The 22821-nt window shown below is 38.1% G+C and overlaps 2 protein-coding genes and 1 non-coding gene across 5 annotated transcripts; 1 reads left to right on the top strand and 2 right to left on the bottom strand.

The window, feature by feature from the left end:
* Positions 1–469: 469 nt before the first annotated feature.
* Positions 470–4092, bottom strand: LOC131312526 (uncharacterized). Its single transcript, XM_058340358.1, has 3 exons — positions 3247–4092; positions 1825–1988; positions 470–1743 (listed from the first exon to the last, which is right to left on the bottom strand). The coding sequence occupies exons 1-3, from the start codon at positions 3869–3871 to the stop codon at positions 652–654; spliced, it is 1881 nt and encodes a 626-aa protein (XP_058196341.1). The 5' UTR covers positions 3872–4092; the 3' UTR covers positions 470–651.
* A 5710-nt stretch (positions 4093–9802) lies between these two features.
* LOC131312524 (stomatal closure-related actin-binding protein 1) lies at positions 9803–22031 on the top strand. 3 transcript variants are annotated; one of them, XR_009195894.1, is made up of 14 exons: positions 9803–10053; positions 10786–11084; positions 12046–12174; positions 12974–13066; positions 15114–15254; positions 15827–15895; positions 16825–16908; positions 17843–18023; positions 18336–18452; positions 18690–18748; positions 20307–20441; positions 21171–21320; positions 21415–21527; positions 21705–22031. XR_009195894.1 is itself a non-coding variant. In XM_058340352.1 (13 exons), the coding sequence occupies exons 2-13, from the start codon at positions 10803–10805 to the stop codon at positions 21457–21459; spliced, it is 1485 nt and encodes a 494-aa protein (XP_058196335.1). In that variant the 5' UTR covers positions 9803–10053; positions 10786–10802; the 3' UTR covers positions 21460–21717. The 3 variants fall into 3 exon arrangements, 1 of the variants encoding a protein (XP_058196335.1); XR_009195895.1 differs by having other exon boundaries at positions 21692–22031; XM_058340352.1 differs by having other exon boundaries at positions 21415–21717.
* LOC131315458 (small nucleolar RNA snoR100) lies at positions 13454–13561 on the bottom strand. Its single transcript, XR_009196786.1, has one exon. It is a non-coding gene; the product is annotated as a small nucleolar RNA snoR100 (small nucleolar RNA).
* Positions 22032–22821: the final 790 nt, after the last annotated feature.

Below are 22821 nucleotides of genomic sequence, written 5' to 3'. Positions count from 1 at the left end.
CCAATTTACACCAGATGCCAACATTTGGGGCGCTTTTCTGGGGGCTTGCCGGAACTATGGGGATACAGAAGCTGAGCATCTGTTCCAGCTAAAACCAGAGCAGGTCTCTGAGTATTACACACTTCTGTCAAATACGTATGCCAAAACAGGGAGAGGTGGAATGATAATGCAGATGGGGTAAGAGAATATATGAAGTCAAGGGAAGCAAAGAAGAATCCAGAGTTCTGTGACCAGGTGTGTTGGTTTTGTAGTTGGAGGGAAAGGAATTGAATGTAGTTTCTTTCGTAGTCTTGGCAAGAGGTACTGTTTCATATTTCTATAAGCTGAAAATACTTGTTGGATGCAGTACATTCAAACACCAAAAAAGTAACGGAGCGAAGAAGATAAATTTGGATCAATACGATGAACGAGTTGCAAGATACTATCCAAGAAAATAGAGTTGCCAACTTTTTTCCCGTCACCAACTGCATTTCTCAAAGGGACCCAGTTGTAAATATCAAGCTAACTGAAATTAATGTTTCAAATGTCATGTAAACTTGGATGATATCTGGAATAAAACCCCATAAAAAAGATGGGAAAGAAAATCAATACAGATTAACTATGCTGAACATTGCCCAGAGGGATACAACACATACAGTTCACAGCCAGATGTTATGACTGGTGGCAAACAACAGCCCTGCATGAAGAATCTCCATCTATGATCCACATACCTATTTCTTCTAGCCGTTTCCGAACTAAATCCATTTCCATCTCAAAGGACCAATAAACCATCTTCTTTCCATCCCCCAAAGAGGTTTGATTGAGATAGGTAGCATTGAGGTCCCCGCCAAAGTTCTCATCAATGCCCTTAAAATTCACACCTCTCTGTTCTAGTACTTTGGCCACCACAAAGGCGAAGTTTCTGCCATCCATTGAAACCAAATCTTTACCCTTCAAAGACTCAACCATCGTTACAACCTCACGGATGAAATCCTCAACCCAAATTTTCTTCGCAGATGATGAGCTCCTAACAAGGAGAACTTTTAAGGTATTCCCAGCGTAGAAATCATAGCTGGGATCAACCACATCAAGAAACATATTACTACTAACTGGAAGCATGTTCCCATCCACCACCCAGGTGTTATACCCCAGTTCTAACATCTTCTCAACGACATAGGCCTTCACTAGTATATCTTTGATCAATTCTAGACTAGTTCCCTGAACATCTATCACTTTGTGAGATTTCACATTGTCAAAAAATTGGTCCAAATCAATCACTGGATGCCCACGTCTTGCAAGATCAAGTAAGAAATTATACTTAGGGCCCACTAATATGTAGTTCTGAATATTTAACCCCTCAAAGTGGCAAAGCAAGTTTCTTGTGATTGTCTGTGGCACCTTACGTACATCTACGAGTATAATAGTCTTCATTTTCTGCAGAGAGTGAAGAACATACCCAAGTTCATTGAAATTGCTTACAACTCTATTGGGAAGTACTTGTCTGAAACAGTAATCATACCACTTCAGTTTGCTCAAGGGCTGCATTTCCAAAAGATCGAAGTCAAGAGATTTCAAATCCAGTAAATTTGAATCCGGCCCTGCTGTCTTCCCGTAGTTAACACCAGCATCCCTGTGGGAGATACTGAGTGCTCTCTCATTTGAAAAACTGGTATACAGATTGAAGTACCCATGAGAATGGACAAACTTAATGAACCAAGGAGTCCATATTCTCTCTCCCATCCTTTTGTACCATCCTGATGTCACCTGCAAAAAGTTTCAGAGTTCATGTACGAGTATTGAATGTGACTAAATCCAGGAACAAACAAAAAAGGAATAGAACATTACCATCCCCTGAAGGAATGGCTTGATGCCCTTGGTCTTGTGGGCGTCGTACCACAAACGGAACTCTTTCCAAGGTCTTGGAAACAGAAGCTGGCCCCAAGTACCAACCAGCTGGTACAAGAAAATGCGTGTATCACTGTCCAATTGCAATTTATTCCCATGTTTACCTGAAGACAGTAAACAACTTTACCGATATGACAGTGAGAGGATATAAACTACCAGGGCAAGCCGGCACAATAATTTTGATAATCCTGTCGTGTGCAGTCTGGAATCCAAAACTTGGGGAAAAGGAGAGGGAAATCTGCTGGAAGTGCGGGTTTGCTGTATTACAGTTTCAGTTTTGTAAGATACAAAGGAATGGTAAAGTTCAGTCGTAAAAAGTCTCATCTTGTATGCTGTTGTTAGTTAGGGCATCTCCAGCCCTTGCGCAAATCCCCACTTAAGCATAGATCTGAGTAAAATCCCCTTAAAAGTAAAACTCCCTCCACTGTTTGACCCAAACATATATCAACTCGAAGTTCACTCAAACAAGGAGACTCAAATCACATTACCCACATATTAGAAGGCCATATTATGTATTACATATACATAACCATGAACATAGCTTTTGTTTTTGTTCACACTTATGCTCAGATTTCAGTACCTGCATTGGAGTGCTTCATATGAAATGAAGCTTTTTCTCAGAACTTTTTACTCAAAAATTTGAAGTTTGAGTAGAATTTTGAGAAAAGGCCAGAGTTGAAAGATTTCTATACAAAATCCAAGTCCACCCGTTGCTATCTTTTACTGCTAAAACAATGACAGCATCAAAATTTGGCAACACCTTGCCAAATCTTCCAGCCAAATAATTTGAATTGATGGGTTTAATCTAGGTTATGCCAATAGCACCAAACCAGTGCAATAGCATTGGTATCTTTTGACTTATACAATGCAGCAAGCCACAAAATAGCTTTGACAAGGTAACAATGGGTGGACTTAGCTACTAGACAGAGAGCAAGACATGCAGCAAAATCAGCAAATGGTACCAAACTTGAGTAGAATGCCATTTTAGGTGTTCTAAATACGTATTGGAAGGCCATTATATGATTTCTAAATGCGTAACTATGCCATTAACATAGCTTTGATTCACACTCATGCTTAGATGTACCAAATGAATCTTTTTTATAACTTGAATAGATGTTTGTGAAAAGGCTGGAGATGGTCTTAAGGTGCGTTTCTGCAATATTGTCGGACTACTGGCTAGTGACAATAGTCAAGTTGTTTCCGCAATATGGTAATTTAGTTGACGTGTGTGAGAAGAATGAACTGCCTAGAAATCCGTGAAAACATGAGTTTTAGTCCATTTATTTTAGCGGAAACGCCTCATAGTTAAGTAAGCTACCAAACAGAGAGCAAGACACACGAAACGAAATCAGCAAATGGTACCTGGGACAAACCTTGGTCTCTGCAGTGATGCCCCATAGATCCAAGGACTAAAATTCGAAGCATTGTAGTAATAGTAACCAATCAAACCCTTCAAAAACTTGTGGTACAGAGGCGAAACCTCCAAATCATCCTCCACAACAAAGGCAAACTCGTCATCCGAGCCCGGCCACCACGCCTCCAGCCACTGCGCCTGCAAACCCACGTTCCCGGTGCGATAATGCACCACCTTCTCGCCGAAACCCCAGCGAAACCCGTCGACGAAATCGAGAATCTGGCGCGACCCATTCAACCTCGCATCCGCATCCAAAGACGCGCCGTCAGAAGCGTCGGGTACCTTGAAGTGGTCGATGAAGATGTGGAGATTGACGCGGTCGTCGGGGCCATAGTGGGCGGCGGAGAGGGAGCGGAGGCAGCGGGAGAGGGAGGAGAGGCGGTCGAAGGTGAGGAGTTTGACGGTGAGAGTGAAGGGCGATGGGGGTGAGTGGAGGGGCGGTAAGGAGAAGTGGGAGGTGGGGAGGGTGGAGGAAGAGGGGCAGAGAGAGAAGAGAAGGAGGAGGAAGGAGAGAGAGAGGAGGAGGAGGAGGAAGAGAGAGAAGAGGCTTCGCTTGGGACTGGGTGGTGCCATGGGAGATTTTCTTGGAGTAGGTTTAGGTAATGGATCTGCAAACGTATCTACCTAATAAACAACGACAGTGCGGGATCACACATATACAAATTGAAATAAAAATTGAGATTCATTTGATCTAAAAACTGATGTTTATTCTCCCTCTCTTAAGTACCGAACTCTTAAAAATATGTTTTCAAACAAATTCAGCGGCTTCGCTTATTTTGTGTAAAATATTTTGTACCTTGGACCATTTCCATAAAATGTTTTATGAGATAAACAATTATCATCTCATGGGCCATGGCCAAACCCAACTGGAGTAGTTCAGTTGGTGTTCGGCATGGTCTCCACTAGGCCTCCCAAGTGAAGGCCAAGGTTTGAGTCTCGTGAGGGGCATATTTGAAATTCATAACTATAAACAGCCTCTGAATCATGTAAACTAATCTACTAATTAACTCTCCTACTAATGTCATGTACGTGGATCCAAAATGATTCCACTACCTATAAAAATAAAATGAGATATGGAGGGATGGGGTATGGCGTGGGTATCGGTATGGCTCAAATGAGCTTATTCCAAAGTTTCTTTTTTTTTTTTCAAAAAGATCACAAGTGATATTATCAATCTCCATCAAAATACATCAAGTAGAAGACTCGTCCTATACAGAAAATCAAACACCCCATTACGGTGGGGACTCAAGCCAATGGCTATATCCCAAACTAGACGAACCTTTCCCAGCAAAAAACACGCACTTTACCATAAAATTTTGATTGAAACCCAATCAAAAAGCCTATTCCAAATTAGCTGGGCACCAATTAGGTTATTTTAGGTAAGGGTCACCATTTAACATGTCGACCCGTGACCTGCCCGAGGCCGGTTGGTCCAAGCCCGTCTAGCCAAGACCGAATTGGTCATGGGCCGGGCTTGGGCCTGGAGATTTTTTGATCAGCCCGCCCGTGAGCCCGTCGCAAGACCCGAAAATGAAATAAATGAAATTCATCCTTATTGGTTGTTTATTTAGTTCCTTTTGATTTGGTACCTAAAGTTATTGTAACAATTTATGCATATTTAATTTGAGTAGTTTCAATCTATTGATTATAATAGTAATAAAACATTCAATTATTTTTTTTGAATATATAAAACATTCAATTCAATTGTGCAAAGCCCAAGGTTTCTGGCCGTTGCTTTCATGTGCAAATCCCAACATTCAAAGCCCAAGGAAATGAAATTCCGTTTGACCAAAAAAAAAAAAAGGCCCAAGGAAACAAACCAACAGTATGGTAGAGTAGTTAATAGTAGCCACACAAACCAACAATAAACAAAGCCCAAGGTTTGAACTAGAACTACAAGCAAACAAAGCCAAAGGAAATTCTAGCTCGCCCGAATGTTGACCCGCCAGCCCGTCAATTGGGTTAGCCTGCTCGGCCCAGTCCGTGGGCGGGTGCTTCGTTCCAACCTAACCGTTGAAATAGGTTGATTTACCCCGAGCATAGGGCTAGGTCATTATCAGCATAATATTCGGAAGTCCGATATCGTTCCCACAAAGAAAATTCTTTATAGCTTGCTAAGATTTGTAGATGTAAGGGTTTGTGGCGTTTAGACAGCCAACTTTTGATTTTACTTTGAAAGATGATAAACACTTATGAAGATGACTAGAAATGAGCTTTTACTAATTAACCAAGCGGCAAGGCATAGAAGAAGTTCATAACGCCAGTGACTTAGGCCAACTAGCCCTTCTCAACGAAAACTCGGTTGAATCGCATGGCATAGGCTATCAACCGGAAGATTTAGCTAGGAAAACTTTAAAGAGTAAAGATGAAGTATAGAAAATGAAGAAGTTCTTTGGTTCTTTTGGCAAACACGAGGCGAGACATAGCTCACGGAACCATATGTGCAAGCACATGATCACCGGAGGTTAACATCGACAAGTTTTGTTACATAAAAGACGAACCACGCACATTTTCCATACTGAACCTCAAGTATTTAGTTGAGAAAGACAAATTAACATAAGTCACATGGCATTAATCACTCCGTGGCCAAGCCTAATCGACTACTCACACAACATGAAAAGACTAGAAAGCATGCTAGAATTGAAAGACATGTTTAACCAATAGAACCGAAATTAAACTTGATATTGTAAAAAATCCAACACATACGAACAACTTTAAATACTCGAGAAATTAACGTAATACAAATACCTTAATGTGTTCTTGAGGAATTTACACTTGAAATGCTTAAAAAGATATTAATGGAGAAAAACCTAAAGTAGTAATGAACTAGATCCCATGGAGAGAGAAGGAACCCCCTATTTATACAAAATGGATTCTATCTCACAAAATATCTAAAAAACAAACTAATAAAATCAACTATTCCATAAGTGGAAAGTTCAAAAAGTAACAAAATATATGGTCGAAGGCTCATAGTATCGATACTAATTAAGCAAAGTATCGATACCACGAGCTGCTAAGAGAAAAAGGGCCATTTCCCCGTAGCTCTCCCGTATCGATACGGATTAAGCCCGTATCGATACAACATGCTCTGACTTCCCACGAAGCTAATGCGTATCGATACACATTAAGGTTGTATCGATACGCATAACTTATCTTCAAGTCTCCAGGCCAGCCTCTAAGACTTGGCTCCCGACGGCTCAACGGCTTGCCCCGATGCCTCACGCCTTCATTCTTAGGTCTTGCTAGCAGAAGTCTCACCAGGCGTGGATACTTGAAGTCACTTAGGGAATTGGCTAGCTATCAAAATACGCCTTTTAAGGGCATTTCACCTGAAACACTCAACAAACCACCTTACGGGCAATAATGAATAAAAACGACAAATTATAAATAAAAAACTCTACAAACCACAGGACTTAAGCACCACGATCAAGCAATCATAGGTGCTTATCAACGGGCTTAGATAGTGACTTGGCAGGCTGGCCCAGCTCGGCCCGATGATGACTCTTAATTTTAGGCTTGTCAACAAAACGGATTTATTCCGAATCTAAATATGATACAATCCGAATCAAATTACCAAAATTCGATGCAATAATTCGTTTAATCCAAATCCGAGAATCCAAAAACTAATGGATCCTATATCCAATCCCGATAATTTTACTCTTGCTCTTTGTGGAGTGTTATATATTCAAATATGATTCTAAGGATTTCAAAGTGATGGATTTTTGGACTTGTATGCTTAATTTCGGAACAAGATCAATAAATCTGACGGATTAGATCGTCGGATTGAATATTTGATTGTTCGGGTTTGAGTCTAGATTAACTTAAATAGATAAATGGCGGATGAGATGATCCAGATTCTGAAACCACATGATGTAAAGATAACTTGTTCTTGATCAAATTCAAGATAAGTATCACCAAAGCTAGTACTTGTGCATGGGGTTCATGTGTTGAGTTCTGCTTGAACTTCGTGAACAGAACAAAAGTAACATTTTTTAGGTGATGAGGTTACAGAAGTTTGAATCTCTTCTTAATTGGAATCTGAACTTGTCTTTCGTGGAAATTGCAAAGGGTATTTCTTGTTAGAAGGATGTTTCTTTTTCTTTTTTTATAATCAAATGTTCGGGTCAACTTGCTCGCACCCTGGTTAATTTTGGGACCCGCAAGTTAGCAATCGGACGAACTCTCCTGTAATCCTAAAGTTTGTAATATTTGATCCCTGTGAGATTTGAACATATGACACCTCAGCTCGTTGAGGACAAGATGATGGGTTTATGTTCTGACCGGTATGAAATAGTAGTAGATAAAAGTATATGTTCATTTGTTGCTGAAAATGTAGACTTTGTGGTGTGACCGTGTGGATATGAAAAAGAAGTGTACATATATACTATTACTACTTGATTATATTGTATGTTGCTTTAGCAGTCAGTGACCGGTGTTGATTGTGATTTTCCTTAGAATAGGTTTATTGACTTTGTCATTCGAGTTTTAGGATTTGTGTTTATATGACTTCATGAGGATGAGCAGTGCCGGCCCTAATATTTGGATTGTTTAAGTCCGATCGCAAACTTGGTTGCTCACTTACTATTAAGACGTAACCAATAAAAAGACATATCGGTAGAAGAAATTAAGGTAGTTTTGTACTTTTAGGTTGAATTACATAAAAAAATCAGAATCAAAATATTGTTATAAGTGTCGCCGCATTCACGGCTAGTTTGACATTTTTTGGAGCTTCATGCGAACTTCAAATTGGGAGTCCCCTTCTTTTTTTTTGTCTTACATGAGGGGTTCTAATTTTTTAACTTGGGCTTATATACCGAGTATTAATTAGTTTTTTTTTTTTTGATCCACGAGTATTAATTAGTTTGAGTCATAATTTTTACACATAAATGCCTCTTGATCCTTAGCTCACGGCTAGCCCAGGATATACTATTGAATCGTTTTTTACAGGCTATATAACATAAAATCTAACATGGTATTTATAAATTATCTGATATTTTAAGAGAATAGAAGTAGAAAAGATTGGTTGGTGACCAAAAACATTGGAAAATTGGTAGTATCATAATTTACAAACCACTTTCAGCATAGCATATAAAAGAGAGAAATAGAGACTATGGAAAACATGTTGCTTCCTATCAAAATTGTCAAGCAATCCTACGATTTGACTATGACATGTAAATGATAGCATCATTTCGGTGGTTAGTATATAATTTTGGTTCTATTTCGAAAATTCGCTAAATAGAGTACTTCGAATAAGGTTTTTTGTGTTTTTTTTTTTGTGAAAACTAAACTTACTCCAATTCGCTAAATTGTCACGCATGTATGGTAAATATATAAGATTAAAATCAATGTATGAAAGAGTTACCCATCATTACCTTAACGTTTATGCAATAAAGGTAGTCTAGATTTTATTTCCATTTAATAAGATGACGCCTTGGTAGATTTTCCAAATATGGAATTTGTGATGGGGAATATTGCCATAAAATTCTATGAGTGTGTGTGATTTTTGTATTTCTATTTGTGTGGATTAATGTATATGGATATAATGTGGATTAAAAATTCCGTGCACACCACTTATTTTTTACCAATATTGTGTGCATCAGTTAGACTAGAGAGAAATTACTGAATTAACATCTAAATAAAGTTCGACATCTCCTTATAAGCTCGAACTTCGCATCTCTTCCTTGAAAGTAAAATGGTTCAACTAGATAAACTAGGAAACACATATTTGCAGGCTAAAATGATGTCTGGCTGTCTGCAAAAGCGAGCAAAATCAAGCACACGACCACACGTGGACCCTCCAACGGAAATTGTGTGATTTACGCAAAAAAGGGACCGAAGAGTATCTAACTGCCCGAGTGCAATTTATAGATCCCACCCGTTTAATACAAATTTTTTTTTTGGTAAATATGACGTTATTTTATGATGAGATTTATATTATCTCAATCAATAAGAATGACGATAATGTTCACCCTCTTAAGTGGAAGGTGAACAAATGTCAACTCTAAAACGGCCCAGTTCACACAAGTTTTGAGCTATTGGGGAGATTTTTGTTAATATTGAGTGAAAAGAGATAAATAGAGAAAATATATTAGAGAACGTCACAAGTGTTTTGAGACCCTAAAACGAACAAAGTCGACCTAGAGCTAAGTCCCAAAAAATGCCACCAAAGCACAATTGAATTGGAGCTGGCGAGAATTTTTCCAGTGCCGAGCGGGTACTACATGGTGCCCGCTCCGTGCATTCGGGTGGTCCATTTCGATTTTGGACGTCTCGAATTTGGAGAGAAAAAAAGGAAAGAGAAAGAGGAGGGGTGAGAGGAGAGAGAATGTTTCAATCTGAGCCATTCAAAATTATATTAGATGGTTCGAGAGTGTCGAGCAGACACAATATTAGATATACGCGCTCAACACTGAAAAATTTCTCGGAGCTGGGAGGATTCAAAACAACTTCGACAAAGACAGACAAAATAACTTCTGTAGTCTGTACAGAGAGAGAGAGAGAGAGAGAGAGAGAGAGAGAGAGAGTATTGGGCGGCTTTTCTTTACAACTTTCCTCTTTGCTTTTCAAAAGTAAACCCACCCCAGCATCTTCCTTCTCTTTCCCCTTCTTCTCCATTTATCCATTTATATACATACTCACTCTCTCTCATCTCTCTCTCTCTCTCTCTAGAAACGCATTCAACCTGCCCAGAATCTGAGACCAAAGTCGGCCATTGTTTGTCTATTCTGCTCTTCATATTCTTTACCACATGATTTGTAAGTATTATGTTACCCTTTTTGTCAAGTAGTTATTTTTCATCTGTATTTTTCGTTTTTTGTTTGTTTCAGCTACAGTTAGGGTTTCAATGTTACTGTTACAAACATTTAGTTTCAATTCAAAGCCCTGATCAGCGTAATTAGTGGTTTCTTAATTTGTTCATTTAAGTCTTCTATTTTCATCTTTGATGCTCTTTTCTAGCTCTGTATCAGGTAGTAATTTCTGTCTTAAAATTTGTCTTTTTATAGATCCTCCGATCAACCACACTAATTATGCAAAAGATTTATTTATTTTTGCCTTAAAAGGTCTCTTTGTAGTTGTTTGCTTTCACTTATTTAATTTTTTGCCTTAAAAATTGTCTTTTTTTGGATCCTACCAAGCTAATTATGCAAAAGATGTAATTTTGTGCCTTAAAAGGTCTCTAATTAGATTCGTTGATCGTCTATAGTAAATTTGGGTTTTGTTAAGAACTCAAGGCAACATCTGGCAGCTCACAGTTTGTAAATTTAGTTACGACAGTTCTCACCTACCAAGCTAATTATGCAAAAGATGTAATTTTGTGCCTTAAAAGGTCTCTAATTAGATTCGTTGATCGTCTATAGTAAATTTGGGTTTTGTTAAGAACTCAAGGCAACATCTGGCAGCTCACAGTTTGTAAATTTAGTTATGACAGTTCTCACAATTAATGGTGGTTTATTTATTTATTTTTCCTATTTTTTCGCTTGGGGCAGATAGTTAAATTGGTATCATGACGAGAGTAGGACGAGATTTTGCGAATTCAATGAAAAGGGAGGCAGTTCCTCCGGTCTCAGCGGACGTGATATTTGCTACTAGTCGGTTTCCAAATTATAAGATTGGTGCTAACAACCAGATTGTGGAGGTGAAAGAGGATCTGAAAGTACTAACCATGAAGGAGGTTGTTGCTAGGGAGACTGCCCAGCTGCTGGAACAGCAGAAGCGCCTTTCGGTTCGCGACCTTGCCAGTAAATTTGAGAAGGGGTTGGCTGCTGCCGCTAAGTTGTCTGATGAGGTTTGGCTTTTTGCCAAGTTTGTCCTTTTATTTTCAAGTTTTTTTTGCTTGGTTTTGTTCGTGCATTCCTTCGAAATCTCAGATAAATATTCTTTACTAAGTTCCTTTGGGCATTTCATGCAGATTATAGGCGTTCCAAACAGTCATGGTAAATATGAATTATAAAAGATCGTTGCTAGGTGAATGTCCAACAAAATATGTCAGACATAGATCTCATACCTTTATCTGATTGTCGAGTATCCGACACAGTTTTTTTTTTAATAACTCAGAAGGATTTTGGTTTGCCTATTTCATGAAACAGTTTAGTGTTTGGCTCCACAAAGTGAATACCTCTCTTATTTCTGGGTTATTGTAGAGAGAAAAAGATTTGAAGCTGTGGCGGCTATAGAATTCTTCTAGGGTAGTCCTTCAAAATCTTAAGTTGTACAAGTAAATTGCATGGAATAATAAACTTCTTTATACTTGTTAGTGATAAGCGATAAGTTTGATGCATTTAAGTATTTTCTCCGCAAAGCATGTTGATGATTGATAAATGACTTTTTTGTGGAGATATATCTGTTTGAATAACCTATTGTATTTGAATTTGTGGTTCAAATTAAGTATTTTATTCATAGGTCAAATTTTTTCATGGAACGGTTCCAAGTCCATGTGTGTTTCAACTTCCAATTAAGCATTTAGTTCATGAGTGAACCTGTGTTGGGAGTTCAAAATTCGTAGGGTATTACCCACCTTTTGGGGCTTTTTTTTTTTTTTTTTTTAAATTTTGGTTTTCTTACTAGCTTTCGGCCAACATAGGAAGCAATAGTGAGAGGTTGACCTAAATTTAAATGCTACAAGGGGCCAAACCCCTATACTGCTTGGGTTTGTTCTTTCGTTGGGTTAAAACTTGGAAATATTAGGTTTCAGTATTAAGTTGAGACAATTATTACAATATTCAACATTTTTATTTCCCTGAATACAGGCTAGACTCAGGGAGGCAGCTTCATGGGAGAAACACGTACTTCTAAAGAAGCTTAGAGATGCGCTTGAAGCCTTAAGAGGCCGTGTGGCGGGCAAAAATAAGGATGACGTTGAAGAAGCTGTTGCTATGGTTAGGTTTTTCCTCTTCGCCAATCATTTCTTGTTCTCTCCCATATTACAATTGCTCATTCAATGACACCAGATCTGATAGCATTAGTAATATTGCTGTTCTGTCGAACTGTTTGAGTTACTTTAGACGAGAAAAAGTAGTTACCTTTAGAAGCTTACTGAAGCATTCAGTTCTTTGTGATTGTTGCATGCTATTCAGCATTTATGTCGACATACAAAGTATTTTGAACCAAGGAACATGGGGCTTTGTGATCTTGATGATTCACCATAAAAACTGCTGTTGTGAAAATACAGAAGGGCGTGTGTGCAACACCTTATGCAACGTGAAACTGATCTAGCTGCTAAAAAAATTTACTTAAGGAAAGAGGAGGGGCTGTTGAGGCCTCTAACAAAGTGGAGATGACTGAGAAGGTTAGCAGAGAAGAGGGTCTTACCGACAACCAAAGAATGCCAAATCTCTTTCTCCATGTGTAGCATACATTCTTGGGTTTTCCCTTTGGTTAGGGATTGACAGTCCCATCAAAAGAGCATGAAATGGACTTTTCTCCATCCTTAGGGCGTGGAGGTTACCCAAAAGGAATTAACTCATGTTTCTTTCCGGATTGCGTTGGAGAAATTTGCCCCTTGGATTCATAAAGCTTTATGCTACACTTCATAATGAGCTCTACAAGGAAGTATCAGAATATTTTTTTTATGAACTATTCCTAATTTTGCGTTTATCAATTTAAAATCTCTCTGTCATAAATGCTTGATATCCCTTCTCTACATGACCATCCTATAACTATATTTACATCCTCCAGGTTGAAGCATTAGCAGTTCAGTTGACTCAGCGCGAAGGAGAACTAATTCAAGAGAAGGAAGAAGTGAAAAAGCTTGCTGATTTTCTTAAGCAGGTAAAAAGACAATGTAGGGTATTGTTATGTGGCACTGTTGAACCTCTACCTTTTGGTACATTTGGACATGTTTGACTTGACACATGATTTGGTTGTATGAAGCATCGAGTTATAATAAACATGTTTATGGATAGCATAAGCTGATGTGTCGATGATACAAGGTGGAAATTTCATATTGCCCTATTCTAATCACGGTTGTCTATAATCGAGTGAATGATAGAGTATTACAACAACATAACAGAACCCATCTAGTCCCCAATCATTGGGGGTATGGGCGGGAGATGATTGGAGACATACCTACCCTTTGGCAATATATGCACAAAGTGGCTGCTCTCAGAATATCACTGAAACAGTAGCCCTCCTAAACCTCCAAGAACGCTACATGGATGTTTTGTTGTAGAACCATGACCCCAGAGCAAAGCCAAATGGCATCAGAGAGGGCAGGCTTAGAGACCCAAATCAATTTATGTGCACGTTACCATGCTTCCTTCATTGATAGTCCAGAGCATTAGTATGCACAAAAGAGTGAATGATAGAGTATTGAGCCAAAAAAAGAAGAAAGAAAGTGAATTAAATCATAGCAATTTGCCAGGTATGTTTTCCTTGCCTCTTTTGGTAGATATCCCGCGGTAGTGTGATTTGCAGTACCTTCAATTTTGGTACCTGTATTTTTTTTATACGCAGCTCGTTTTTTTGATGTGGTTATAGTCACAATTTTTGTACCTCAAGTACTTTCGTTGTTGGTCCACATCAAAGTAGGAAAAAGACACTTCTAAGAAGGAGATGCGTCCCCTTTGATGTGCCACACTAAGAAGCACAGGAATAGACACGGACTCAACTCGGACATGCTGAGCCATAATTTTCTAAAAAAAGGGTCACAAACACGTATAATGTGTAATGTATCAATATGGACATATATTTTACAGGTGTATCTTCTGGACTCGTATAAAAATGAAGATGTTATTTCTGTAAAATAAGGATAAAAAGTTGAAATAGTATTGGATGAAGATTTAAGTCCACATTAACTCAATATTTCATGATGACATGAATTACGCACCTATAAAATGCTTCTTCCTCCCCCATATTAATTTTTAAGGCATTTGGTTTGGATGAAAACAATTTGAGACTTGCTCATTACATATAATATTTGTGCATCATAAACTTATCTGAGTAATTTGAGCAGTTGCGGATGAAGATTCATCCTTGTTGTGCGGCTTTAGCTAGCTGGATAGCTTTCTAGATGAAGCAGAATACCCAATATGCTGTATTAGTTTTTGAATTTTCTTTCCAATTTTTTCATATTTTCCTTCCAATTTTTTTCTTTGCTGTGTTGTCCAAAGGAATTTAATTCCGAGATTTGTATGTTTTTCTCCAAACCTTCCTTGGAGCATGGTTAATGAAGTGACTTGTTATGTTCTTTCATTGCTGCATAGTTCCACTCTTCGGGTACTCCCTCTGTTCTTAAACAGATGACCATTTTACCGATTCTAAAAATTTTAGGAGACACAAATGATTATTCTAATATTCTTTTCAAATTACAAATTTCCAAAAATGTCATTAGTTTATAAAAAGAAGTCCATATTAAATCATTAGAGAGAAGGGCAACGTTGGAAACTTGAATATATTTCCCCTTTTACCTTTCAAAATGGAAAAATATTTTGGGAGTTTGAGACAACAAAGTGTCCAAATGTTCGTCCATTTTGGGACAGAGGGAGTAATATTTTTTTTGCTACAACAAAGAACATAAATTGCCTTGGGGAAAATGTTCCAGATTCCATGGTGGCCTTCATCTACTTAGTTTTCATACATTACCTAATAGTTTTTGCTTCTTTAATAATTCTTGATTCATTATATCACAACTGTGGCATTTTATTTTATCTTTACTTGGTGGTATTCATCCTGTCCCTTCTCCTGCAATTCTACTTAATGCATTATTATATGGATTTTATTTTTCTTTTTTCTGCTGATTTGTTTTTGTCTTCTCCCCCACATAAAATTCTTGATACACATGGAACAATTCTGTATCTCTTTCTTAATATGTCGGCAGGCTTCAGAAGATGCTAAGAAACTTGTCGATGAAGAAAGAGCTTTTGCTCGGGCTGAAATTGAGAATGCCAGAGCAGCAGTTCAGAGAGTGGAAGAGGCTCTTCAGGAACAAGAACAAATGTCCCGTGCTTCAGGGAAGCAGGTGAATCTGACTTATTTGTACTTGCTGTCTGACGTTTAACCCATGGCATTTGTCATTGTCAACCAGAAGACTATTGTAAACTTTCATGAAGCCTATGTTAGGAGAAGAGATCATCCACACCCACAGTATTTTTGTGGTGATGAGTTGTAGAGGAAGCCTCCCCTTTTGGGTTTCTTTTTTCCTTCTATATCTTCATCTTTTCTTTCTTGTCGGGGTCTTCATCTGCCTCCTCGTCCTCTTCTTCTTGAAGTCAATGGCGTAGTACGGACAACAAAGCATGTTTATGGAATAATTGCAAGTTTTCTGCACCTTTAATGTGAATTGTTATATAATTTGGATCACATTAAGGTCTTCCCGCTCTTGTAATTTTCCTGAACAGATATTTAATTTTTAGATGCATTTTATTTATGATAACAAATGTTGCACAACAAGAATAATATGAAATTGATAGAAAATTTGTAGTCCACTTTCGTAGATTATATAATTGCACAATCTGTATTTCTCTCTTCACAAGGTTTTTTTTTTGTTCATGAAGCTTCTCCCTAACATAGAAACTTCCATTAATTTCTTAGGATATGGAAGAATTAATGAAGGAGGTTCAAGAGGCTAGACGAATCAAAATGTTGCATCAGCCTAGCAAGGTATATACATCTGTTCCTTACTACAGATTCTTGCCTAAATTCTTGTGGATAACTTGGCATTCAAGTTTTCAGCCTATTCAGGATTTCATCCTGTTTAAGATCTACTGTTAATCTTGGCAAGCAACAATTTTCATTTTCTCTGTATGGTTGTTTATAGTTATGTGCCAACATTGTGAAGGCATTTGTGTTGTTTGATCTTTGGTTATGTGCACCTGATGACTACCACTTAAACAGAAAAATTAGTTGCAATGGGTTTATATTTTTAGCCAGTGAATGACTTATGGACTGCTAAAAATAGTTAGTGATACCTTATTTGTGGTTATCACCCGTATTAAACAAAGAAACAATTAGCTCTGGTATTTATTTCAGGAATTCAGCTCCTGAAAGATGGCCACTAATATTCCATAATTCCAGTATCAATTTTACTTACCAAAAAGAATATTCGAGATCATCAGAACAACGTGCACTTGATGAACTATATTTTATTCTTTTTACCAAAGTGCACTTCACTTCACTAAGGCACATGCCTTGCTTCACGCTTCATCATTTAGGCTTCGGGGGCCCTTGGCACTTCAATGCGCCTCGGGCCTTAGCAAACAAATTTTTATTTTATACAAGCACAAATGCTATTTTCGTGTCATGGTACTTAAAATTAGGAAAGCATTAATGTTGTGCACATGAAAGTTGTACCAATTCCGCACATGCCATATCAGTCCTATTGAATCACTTGGTCTCCTTTTTAATTGCATTGTTATCAGCGTTGTCCTCAATTCTCATTGTGCTACCACATAAACAATGGACTTTTTACTTTTGGTTTATGAATTTATAGTTAAGTATTTCTAGTTGATATCAATGTCCATTATTATTCGATTTTTTATTGAAAAGTTATTATCTTACATTTAGCTTGTCAATTGAACTAAAATATTTAGGTTATGGACATGGAGCATGAGCTTCGAGCTTTGAGAAATCACCTTGCTGAGAAATCTAAGCATTCTCTTCTGCTTCAGAAAGAGGTTTTACTTTTTCTTGCCTCTTTTTTGTTGTTTGTTGTCTTTTCTTTCTTCTTTCTTTTTGGTTGCTTAATTATGTTAATGTATGCTTTGTGTGGTGGTTCTATCCGTAGTTCTTGGTCAGTTCCTCAAGGAGCCGAGTGAGTTTGTTTGATACTTTGATTATTTGGACTGTTTACCTAATATTAAGTTATTGCATCAATTCTTACCATTTTATGCTTATCTAACCCTTTTCCTCTTGATTTCGATGTTGTTTCTTGTTACAACTCTTTGGTTTTTTCACATTCTGGCTTGCTTGTTGCAAAACATTGCCAATGATCAATAAGCAATCGTTGTCTACCGTGCAAGAATTGCTCGTTTAGTGCTCTGTTGACTTTTTAGTGTGGAGTTCCTTGAATAGGATGGCTTTCAAATGATTAAAAAAAGGAAAAAGATTGGGTTCCAAAGTTAATGATTTGGTTTAACTTGAGCAATTGAGACCCAAGTTCTATTACTCATTAGCTTTTGGGAATTTATTCCTGAATTTCGGCTGTAACTTGTATGGTTGCTGACGAGAGTGGCATACGGGCCACATACTTGGTTTTATTTGTGATAACTTTTGGGGTTTCATGATCTGTTTAAAGTTAAAGTTCTTGTTTCTTAATCGAATCACAGAATTTTTTAGTATGAGACTTTTTTGGTTTTGTTGTTAAGTCATGCAATTATTCAAATTCAGGACCATGCATGCTGGATTTTGTTCAAGTAGTTGTAACCGGGGACGAATGATTATTTTCTGTTCCATATTTTTAACCTGTCAAATATATTTTCACATGCACCCCTCCGTAGGGGAAAAAGAGAGAGAGAAAAGCATAAATTGTTTTCAGCATTTTTATGCCATCTTGGTTGTAGAGATACAGAGATATTATTGTTTTGTATTATAATCAATGACCTTTTCCAGCTGGCAATGAGCAAAAGGGGTGCAGACAACGAGGCTGACTCTTATGAATTAGAAGGTCCTGAATCCTTGGGTTCATATTTGAGGATCCAACCTTGCTCTGGTAGTGATCCAGAGCTTTTAGAATGTTTGATCCAGTGGTATCGTTTGACAACAGAAGGTGGCAAAAAGGAGCTTATTTCAGGTATGCGAAAATAAGTTCCTTACCCTTACATATAGCTTCCCTCATTGCTTTTTCACCTGGTTATGTAGTTCAAAACTATAGTCAAGTATTTTTTTTGTGTATGGACGCTGAACGTCTTTTTTCCAATTGACATAATGTCTAATATTTCTTCACTTGGATAATCTCCAACTCCCAATCTATATGAAATTTTATTTCCTCTAGAATGTTTAGAGTTGTTACATAAACAATTAGGAGAGTAAGTGAACTACTTTGTCATTCTTTTATACATTTCTTTCACCTTAAGTATTTATTGATTCACTTACAATATGCCAGGAGCCACAAAATCAGTGTATGCTCCAGAGCCCTTTGATGTTGGTCGAATCTTGCAAGCTGAAATTTTTTCGTACGGACAGAAAATCACATTGACTACTACTGGTCCCATAGATCCTGGTTTGTTCTACATCTGTGATTCCCAATGCTATTATTGCTTATTTGGATTATGATGTGTCTGTTTGTACATTTCAGCTTAACTCAAACTCAACAAGCCTTTGTCCCAATTACTTGGGCTTGGCTACAAAGATTCATTTTCTCCAAGTCATGTCATATTCAAATTGCTTCTAATTATGCATTTGCAAATTATGTGTATGTTCCAGATTGTGTACTTATTGCATTATTCATCCTAAACAGCTGCAGGATTGGGAAACTATGTGGAATCATTGGTGCGGAGGCATGACACCGAATTCAATGTATGTTGTGTATTTGTTAATAGATAGTAAAAGTTACTAAATAGTGACTTGTTGACTTCTAGTGTACGTCTTATAGTTGGCATTCTTTCCATAAATTGCCGGAAGTTTGTGTAGATGACTATTATGCACATTCTCATAGTGTAAACTCTCTTAAGTAGATATCAAGTTTACCAATCTACTTGTCTTATCCACCAGTGTCATGGGCACATCTGGCCTAGCCACTGAAGGTTCTGAGTTTTCAAAGAGTGCCTTCTTGGCCTAGCTTCTCCTAGTCTTGAAGGAATACTCTATTGTTGTGATATTTTCCCTATGCAGCCTATAGGACCTGCAAATTATCATTTTAGAGACAAATAACAACGATGTTTGTCTTAATAGATGAAACCATAGTTCTGAATACCGTTTCGGACAGGGTACCGGTTTTCCTACTGGTACGGTACGTACCGATACCGGTCAGGTACCGGGTACCGTTTCGGATTTACCGCAACTACAATATATATAATAATTATATATAATTATAATTCAAAAAAATTCCCCATATCATACAATTTATCATAAAATATCTCTACTAGAGATTCTCTAGTCTCACATTGCTTAGTTACAAAACTCTTATCCACTTTAAATGACTTTGCACACTAGTGAACTTGTGAATGAGAACCCAATAAGAGGTTTCGCGCGCTCGGGAAAATGTGCCGTGGCCAAAGGCAATTTGGAAAAACTGATTCGGAAACCAATTAACCGGGTACGCATCACGGGTTATTCGTGCGCAGGGGGGGTGCAAATCCGGGATCTAAGCCTCGCGCACGTACTAAGGTTAAGCCTATGTTTTGCTAAAAAAAATTTTAGTTTTTTTGGGCCTGAAATGTTTTTTTTTTTGGGACAAGAAAAAGTAAAAAAAAAAAAGAAGCCCTGAAACGTTTTTTTTTTTTTTTTGGTACCAGAAAAAGTTTAAAAAAAAAAAAAAAACGCTGCAAAATCTCAGCCGGAATTTCCGGTATCCCGATACCGGCCGGTATTTTCCGAAAAGTCCGGTACCGACCGGTATTGGGACCGGAACGAAATTGGGGGGTTAGGGTACCGGTTTTCCGTCAAAACGGTACGTACCGGCCGGTACGGAACGGTATCGATAACTATGGATGAAACAAAAGAGGTTGGAGAGACACACTAGAGTCAAAAGGGAATGTCTTTTTAGAAACAAAAGAAGCAGCAGTAGTGAAGAAGATTATTTTAATCAAGGGATAGGAAAGAATGATCACTTTGGGTTATCTAGATTTGAAATTATTGTAGCACATGGAATTTCTTGAGCTGTGGACATGTATTTTGTAAAGAACTCTGTCGCAGTTTTTTGTTTTGCTTGAATGGAATTTTCCGGAATTCGGATGTCAAAATAGTTCCTGAAGTTCCAAGTTATCCAGTAGAAGATGAATGTAATGGTCCAATGGATCAGCAAGATCTCATTAGATATAAAGGGTTCTCTCATCTCTGAAGTTAGCCCGCTTGAATGTGTCATATCATTGTTGAACCATCTTGATTGTTGAATGTCTTTGGCGTTTCTTTCCAGGTAGTCATTGCCCAGATGAATGGGGAAGATTATCCATCACAGTCTATCCACGTACTTCATATTGGTAAAATGAGGATGAAACTTTGCAAAGGCAAGTCGACAGTGGCTAAAGAATACTATTCCATCACAATGCAGGTAATATAGCTTCTCAGTTGCTTGATTGAGTTGGTTGAATAATAAATGGGGAAAATGGAGAATGGCATAAAAAAACAGTTTGGCTTTTGTCTGTGAGCCCAAATTGCTTTGATCTCACGGGGAGATATTGAGTAAACATTCGCTTTCCCCTGTAGCTGTTGGTGGATAGTGGGTTATCCAGCAATAAGATGGAAATTATATACCAGATGCACATCGTCTTTTTCTAACTTTCTGCTTAAGAGGGTGTGGGGAAAATCTGTGCATATGAATGAGAAGGAATCAAACAATGACAAGAAGCATTGTAGATCTCCCTTTGATACCTTGCCTTGCTTGCAACCACAAATTGACACAGGCAGTACTTAATGAACACCTTGATCCAAGGGTTTGCAATTTACCTCAGTCCTTAGAGTTGTTAGGTTTTTAAGGTTCCTTTCTCTGGGCAAGTAACATTCTAGGGGGAAGTGGAATTTGTGGAAAGTCTTCCAACCCCTAGTGAATGTGGGGCCTCTTTTTGGTGTGCTAGGAACCCAGTTCCAAGGGACCTTTTTTGGGGAAATTGTTGTTTGGCAAATTTCATCTTTCCGTTTTATCCAATGCGTAGTGAATTTAGGCTGCGTTAATATGTCCATATTTCAATTTTGATGACCCTGAATCCCTTATTATGTCAAACAGCCACTATGTCGTTAGGGGAATTATTATTGTTTCTGACGTCGTTTTATCAACCATCAGTTATGTGGCATTAGAGGTGGTGGGAATGCTGCTGCTCAGGCATTGTTTTGGCAAGCAAAAGCAGGGCTTTCCTTTGTGTTGGCATTTGAATCAGCAAGGGAAAGGAATGCAGCCATTATGCTTGCCAGGAGGTTTGCGTTTGACTGTAACGTGAGTCTCAAACATCTATCGTCTTGATTTAACACGGTACTGTATAAGTTTTTGCCTGTTATTATTTATTCTTTCCAATGCTAAAAAAATGCAGATAATGCTTGGTGGGCCTGATGACAGAGCTCCTCTAGCGAGCTGACGAATCCACGGTCACTTCTTTAACGTAATGTATCTATGTTGATTTCATAGTGTATCACCTAATTACAGGTTTGTAAAATGTGCCATCGCGTGATTAAGATATAGGCTTGAAACTGATATATTGACCTTTTCGTTTCATTTTTTTTTCCTTACTCTCAACACCTAGGCTAGGCATCCTTTTATTTGCCGTTCTCAATTGATTGTAACACATTTTTCATTGCTTATATTTCAAGAATGTGTTTGCAGTGGTTTGCAGATCTGGACAAGTCTAGACCATTGTTTTCTTTGTTTTTTTGGCGCTTGATGGGAAATGGAGATGCTCAACATGTATTTGATGCTGCACCTTTGCTTAGTTTTTTAAGCGTCTTACCGATTTTACCTGTGTTTCATGTTGTTTTCTCGATTTGCCCCACCCCAGTAATTTTAATTCCCTATTCTACTCCCAGTGTACATTTGCCCTTGTTCATTATGTATTTGGTATAGATGACACCAAGTCTATGTTGTACTGTAGAATTTTGTCGATGGCCGAGTTCGTGAAGGCTCTATTCAGTAATCAACAACTTTTTGTGGGAACCGATAACTTGTTCCGTCGAGTTGAAACATGTGTAACTTGTGAAAAAGAAAAGAGCTTCTATTTTTTTGTACGCCTTTTACGAGGAATCAGAGAGATGAAATATAATCTAGATACGATACAACTCTCGTCTCCTTACACGCAAATCTATTACAACTAATCTTCAGTACGCGTCTCACTCCATCTGGTTATCTATTTTCAAGAGTCGTGCCATGGATTAGATAGAAGTAAAGCACCGTCGAGCAAAACATTTTCGAAATTTTTTTGTGCTAATCGGTGAAATGGCATCGCTCTCTTGCTTCTTAAATCAGCTTTGACTTCACTCTTCTTCTCTTTCTTGATGGCTTTAGTCGCCTCCGTTCTGCTCTTGGCAGCTTCAGTGACTTTTTTTGGGCCAATGCATCAGCAACCCCAGCAAAATCCTTCAGCACTTTCGGCCTCAATGCACCTCATTCTGTAATGCCTATTTTTGAAGGACTATTCCATGTTTCAATCGAAACTGGGGAGGACTCTTACCTAAGTACCCTTCTTGGTGCAGATCTGGGGACATGGGTCCATGCCGCGCGGGTGCAGAATGCATCCGGACCGTCCAAAAGCATTTTCGGCGGTCCGGATTAAAAAACAAATTCTTCTAGAGAAAAAAAAGAGTTCTCAACTCTTTCCTGATTAAAAAACAAATTCTTCTAGAGAAAAAGAAGAGTTATCAACTCTTTCCTGAAAGAGTTTGTTTTAAATCCAGACCATTGATTGCCAGATGGATGGTCTGAATGTGCTCGGCAGGGCGCTTGGCAG

Source organism: Rhododendron vialii, chromosome 13a (genome assembly GCF_030253575.1).
Source record: "Rhododendron vialii isolate Sample 1 chromosome 13a, ASM3025357v1".
Lineage (NCBI taxonomy): Eukaryota > Viridiplantae > Streptophyta > Magnoliopsida > Ericales > Ericaceae > Rhododendron > Rhododendron vialii.
The sequence above is the reverse complement of the archived record's forward strand: the minus strand, read 5'-3'. Positions and strand labels throughout refer to the sequence as shown.